General features: G+C 62.3%; 1 protein-coding gene across 1 annotated transcript in view; it reads right to left on the reverse strand.

The window, feature by feature from the left end:
* ZC2HC1A (zinc finger C2HC-type containing 1A) overlaps positions 1-5,502 on the reverse strand; it is a 35,242-nt gene extending 29,740 nt beyond the window's left edge. Inside the window, exon 1 of the mRNA XM_029069387.1 lies at positions 5,405-5,502. Coding sequence (XP_028925220.1) covers positions 5,405-5,438 — 34 coding nt within the window. The 5' untranslated portion in view covers positions 5,439-5,502. The remainder of the gene's footprint in view (positions 1-5,404) is intronic.
* Positions 5,503-6,000: the final 498 nt, after the last annotated feature.

Here is a 6,000-nt window from a genome sequence, read left to right on the forward strand (position 1 = left end):
GTGGAAAGAGCCCGGGCTTGGGAGTCAGAGGTCATGGGTTCGAATCCCGGCCCCGCCGCTCGTCAGCTGTGCGACTGTGGCAAGTCACTTCACTTCTCTGGGCCTCAGTGACCTCATCTGTAAAACAGGGATGAAGACTGTGAGCCTCACGTGGGACAACCCGATTACCCTGTATCTCCCCCCAGCGCTTAGAACGGTGCTCGGCACACAGTGAGCGCTTAACAAATATCAACATTATTATTATTATCAAAACGGGGATTAAGACTGTGAGCCTCATGTGGGACAACCTGATGACCCTGCATCTCCCCCAGCGCTCAGAACGGTGCTCTGCACATAGTAAGCGCTTAACAAATACCAACATTATTATAACTAATTACTGATACGTACAAAAGCGTTAGGGGACTTGGGGGGTCGGGAGGATGGAAAAAGGGAGTCAGTCAGGGTGACAGAGAAGGGAGAGGGAGAGGAGGAAAGGAAGGCTTAGTCAGGGAAGGCTTCTGGGAGGAGATGGGCCTTCAATAAGGCTTTGAAACGGGGGAGAGTCATTGTAATAATAATAACGTTGGTATTTGTTAAGCGCTTACCATGTGCCGAGCACTGTTCTGAGCGCTGGGGTAGACACAGGGGAATCAGGTTGTCCCACGTGGGGCTCACGGTCTTCATCCCCATTTTACAGATGAGGTCACTGAGGCACCGAGAAGTGAAGTGACTCGCCCGAAGTCACATAGCTGACAGGTGGCCGAGCCGGGATTCGACCCCATGACCTCTGACCCCAAAGCCCGTGCTCTCTCCACTGAGCCACGCTCCTTCTCCATTGTCTGTTGGATATGAGGAGGGAGGGCGTTCCGGGCCAGAAGCAGGGCACGGGTGAGAGCAGAGCCCGGCTTTTTCCCCCTCCTCCTGCACCCCGGGAGGAAGAGTTGGGGGAGAAAGCGATCTCTCCGGGAATGCCCCCCCTCCTTGGGTGAAGAGGGAGCACCCCCGGCTGGGAGGAGGTGCCACGGAGCAGCAGGAGAAGCGGGAACGGAGGAGGAGGACGAGGAGGGGAAGGATGGAGACCGGTCGGGGAATGGGGCGGTGGAGGCAAATGACCACGGTGGGGTTGGACTGGAGAGTCTCAACGACTAAAAGCTCATTCACATCTAGATTCATTCCATAGCCTTTAATGAGCGCTTACTAGGTGCAGAGCACTGTACTCAGCGCTTGGAATGCACAAATGGGCAGCATCTAGATTCAAAGCTCGTCGTGAGCAGGGAACGTATCGACCAACCCTGTGTAATAATAAGAATAATGATGATGGTATCTGTTAAGCGCTTACTATGCGCAAAGCACTGTTCTAAGCGCTGGGGGGCTACAGGGTTGTCCCACATGGAGCTCACAGTCTTAATCCCCATTTTACAGATGAGGTCACTGAGGCCCAGAGAAGTCAAGTGACTCGCCCGCAGTCACACGGCTGCCAAGTGGCAGAGCCGGGATTCGAACCCACGACCTCTGACTCAAGCACTCAGCACAGGGCGCCGCACACGGTAAAGTGCTCGATAAATACGACCGACGGACGGATCTACTAAATCCCATCGGCTCGGAGTAGGAGAGGGACGGACGCCGTATCACTAGCAGCCTCGCTATTCGACCACGATCGGTGGGTGCGACCGGAACATTCAGGGAGGCTGGAGAGAGACCGGAGTTCTCTGCCAGGGAAGTTTTGGCATTTCCTCCCCGGAAGCAAAGTGGTTGGCGGGGGAAGAGGTTGTGCTTTTCGTCCCGGTGGGAAGCAGCATGGCCTGGGAGTCTGAAGAACCTGGGTTCTAATCCTGGCTCCACCGCTTGTCCGCTGGGTGACCTTGGGCAAGTCTCTGCATTTCTCTGGGCCTCAGTTCCCTCATCTGTAAAACGGGGATTAAGACTGTGAGCCCCATGCAGGAAGGGACTGTGTCCGACCTGACAGAGTTCTACCTGCCCCAGTGCTTCGTACTGTGCCTGGCACATAGTAAGCGCTTAAATACCACGATGATAATCATCATTATCAGGAAAGGGTCTTTAGGCCGGTGGAAGAATCGCCACTGCTCTGACCCCATTTATCAATCTCTCCGTCTACTTGCCTGGAGGCAAGGTGGCGTGGGGGAAATAATAACAACGGTAATAATAACAATTACTATTATTATGGGACTTGTTAAGCGCCTACTATATGCCAAGCACCGTTGGAAGCACTGAGGTGGATCCATGTTAATCAGGTTGGACCCAGACCCCATCTCAGATTGGGCTCACACTCTTGATCCCCATTTTTTCCAGACGAGGTAACTGAGGCACGGAGAGGCTAAGTGACTCGCCCAGGTCGCGCAGCAGACAAGTGGAGGAGCCGGTACTAGTTCGGGCCCGGGAATCAGAGGCCCCGCGTTCAAATCCCGGTTCTGCCTCTCACCTGCTGCGTGACCTTTGGCAAGTCACTTCACTTCCTGGTGACCCGGTTCCTCATCTTTAAAATGGGGATTCACTACCTGTCCTCCTGCCCGCTTAGACCGTGAGCCCCATTTGGGACAGGGACTGTGTCCGACGGGATAAACTGTCTATCCCAGTGCTTAGAAGAGTGCTTGACGCACAGTAAGTTCTCATCTCCGCCCACCAAGCACCACCCGAGGGCTCCTCCTGGAGAATTTCCGGGGTGCGAGGGCCCTCGCTTAATCGTCGCCTCGGTTTCTGTCCCCGGTGTCCTGAGGTGCCCCCGCCCACCTACGCCGCTCGTCTTCTCACTGGGCTCAGCGGGGGCGGTCGGGCGGCTCGGTTGGACGCTGCGGACAGCGGCGGGAGGAGGACCAGAGCCCGTCCACCCCCCGGTCCGGGAGGGTCCCGGTGGGGGCACGGTCGGCCAGGCGGAGGGAGAAGCGGCCGGGTCGGGGGAGCCGATGGGGGCGGGAAGCCGCTCCGCACCCCGGCCCTGGTTTCGGCCCCCTGACCGTCCCGGGTGACCCCGCGACCTTTAGGGGCCGACCGGGCGGCTACCTGTGAGTCGGTGTCAAAAGATGTCAATCGGGTGGGATCGTCACACTCTCTCCCCTCATCCCTTCTGTAGACTGCAGGCTCACCGTGGGCAGGGGATGTGTCTGTTCTGTTGTTATATCGTCCTCTCCCGAGCGCTTACTACAGTGCTCTGCACACGTAAGCTCTCAATAAAGACAACTGACTGATCGATCGCCGGCCTAGTGGAAAGAGCACGGATCTGCGAGTCAGAAGGACCTGGGTTCTAATCTCAGCTCCACCACCGGCGCGCCGTGCCACCTCGGGCAAGTAACTTCACTTCTCTATGCTCCGGTTATCTCGTCTGTAAAGCGGGGATTAAGACCGCGAGTCCCCTGTGGGACGGGGACCGCGTCCCAGCTGATGAGTTGGAATCTACCCCGCCGCTTAGGGAGAGGATGGCGGTATTTATTAAGCAACACCGGGGTAGTTACAGGCTAACCGGACCCCATCAGACACAGGTCCCGTTCTGCACTGACTGGGGTAATTACAGATTAACCAGACCCCTCGGACGCGGTCCCCGTTCTGGACGCCCTGGGGTAGTTACAGGCTAACTAGGACCCCACCAGACCCAGTCCCTTTTCTGGACACACTGGGACAGCCAGACGCCATCGGGCGCGGGCCCCGTTCTGCACACGCCGGGGTAGTTGCAGGCTGACCAGACCCCACCAGACACAGTCCCCGTTCCGCACGGGGCTCAGGATCGAAAGGGGAGGGAAAGCCGACATTTCATCCCCATCTGACTGATGACGACCCCGAGGTCCAGAGCAGGCAAGTGGAGAGCCGGGACCGGAATCGGGATCTCCCGACCCCCGGCTCCTCGCTCTTTCCGCGGGGCCGCGACGTGACCGGCGCCAGGGCCAGGATGGCCGGGGAGGGGGAGGCGCGACCCTGGGCGACGTGGAAGAAGACCGGGCAGGACTTAGCAGGGCCTGTTAAGGGGTCGGGGGCCGAGGAGGGAAGGAGAAAGCACGAGGCACTGGGTGGTGGGAGTGCCGGGGTCCAGAAAGGCGCCTCGGGTGTAGACCCTTCCCCGCCCACCCCCCCGTGCCCTTTCCGGGCAGCACTGCATCTTGTTCTCCGGCGGACCCGAACCCGCGACCCAGACCTGGGAGGGCAAGAGGCCTCGAACCCCGAGCGGGCAGGAGGCCCGGACCTCTGACCTGGACCTGGAGCCTAGGTGGGCGGGTGGCCCGCGACCCCTGACCGGGACCCAGAGCCTGGGTGGCCAGGCAGCCTCGGATCCCAGGGGCCGGACCCAAGCCCGGGTAGGCAGGTGACACCGGATCCCGAACCCGCACCCGGACGGTGGGCGGGCAGGACCTGGAGCCTGGGGGGCCGGGCGGGCGGACGGCGGGTGGCCCATCCCGAAGGCTCAGGGCCCGGCGGCTGGGGCAAGACGGTGGCGGCCGGTTTCCCGGGCTGGGCCGGCCGGGCATCGGGTCGGGGGGGCACGGGATGTGGGATGAGGGGCAGGGGAGCGGGGCAGCCTCCCTCTCAGGCCGGGCATCCAGACCAGGTGCCCGCCCCGCCGACACCGCATCCTCTGCCTCAAAGCTGGGCCGGGACAGATGGGGGAGAGGAGGGGGACAAAAGGGAAGGGAAAGCAGGGGTGGGGAGGAGAGAGGCAGGGGAGGGATGGGGACGGCTGGGGAGAGGAGGGGCGGAGAGGAAGGGGACAGATGGGGAGGGATAGGGAGGGGAGGCCTGTGGAGGGGCGGATGGGGAGGAGAGAGGAAGGGCGGGATGGGGAGAGGAGAAATGGGGAGGGGAGAGGGAGGGCGAGATGGGGAGAGGAGAAATGGGGAAGGGAGAGGAAGGGCAGGGAGGAGATGGGAAGGGGAGAGGTGGGGAGGGAAGGAGGGAGGGGAGGGATGTGGAGGGGAGAGGAAGGGCGGGATGGGGAGGGGAGAAATGGGGAGGGGGAGGGGAGAAATGGGGAGGAGGGGGGGGGGCAGGGAGGAGAGGGGAAGAGGACAGATGGGGAGGGATAAGGAGGGGAGGGTGGGGAGGGAGAGGGAGGGAGAGAGGAAGGGCGGGATGGGGAGGGGAGAAATGGGGAGGAGGGGGGGGCAGGGAGGAGAAGGGAAGGGGAGAGGTAGGGAGGGGAGGAGGGGAGAGGAAGAAAGGCGGGATGGGGAGAGGAGGGATGGACAGGGCAGGGCAGGGCAGGGCAGGGCAGAGGAGGAAAAAGGAGGGCAGGGGTGGGGCAGAATGGGGAGGAGAGGGAACAGGAGGGGAGGGAACAGGAAGGGAGGCGAGGGATGGCTGGGGAAGCGGGGGGCGGCGGAAAGAGGAGGCGCAGCGAGGGGAGGGGGAAGGCGCGGCGGGGGAAGGCGCGGCGGCCAGCGGGGGCAGGAACGGGGCAGGCGGGGGGGGGGGGCACCCTTACCTTCCGACTCCTCCATCATCATCATCATCATCATCCTCCTCCTCGCCGCCGCCTCGGCCGCTCGGACGGTCCTTCCCCACCTCGGCCGCCGCCGCCGCCCTCCCTCCCCCCGGCTCCCTCTCCCCCCCCCTCCCCCTCCCGCCCGCGCGCCCGCGCGCTCCGGCGCCACCCGCCAACATCCCCGGCTCCCATTGGTCGGCGGGGGGGCGGGGGGCGGGGCCTGCCGGGCCCGGGGGCGGGGCCCGGGCGGGGGGCGGGGCCTGCCCGCCCGCCTCCGGGGCGCGCGCCCGCGACCCCGCGCCCGCGCGCTCGCTCTCCCTCTCCCTCTCTCACGCTCCTTCCCGTCAGGCCTCGCGGCGGCGGCCGAGCCCTGGGCTTCACACCTCAGGGCCCACCGGAAGCCCCCTCCCCCACCTCCTCATCTTTATTAATTAATAATAATCATCATCATAATCATAATGTTCGTATGCATTAAGCACTTACTATGTGGCGAGCACTGTTCTAAGCACTAGGGCAGATACGGGGTCATCAGGCGGTCCCACGTGGGGCTCACACTCTTCATCCCCATTTTCCAGATGAGGCCACTGAGGCACAGA

The sequence above is a fragment of the Ornithorhynchus anatinus genome, chromosome 7, assembly GCF_004115215.2.
Source record: "Ornithorhynchus anatinus isolate Pmale09 chromosome 7, mOrnAna1.pri.v4, whole genome shotgun sequence".
NCBI classification, from domain to species: Eukaryota; Metazoa; Chordata; class Mammalia; order Monotremata; family Ornithorhynchidae; genus Ornithorhynchus; species Ornithorhynchus anatinus.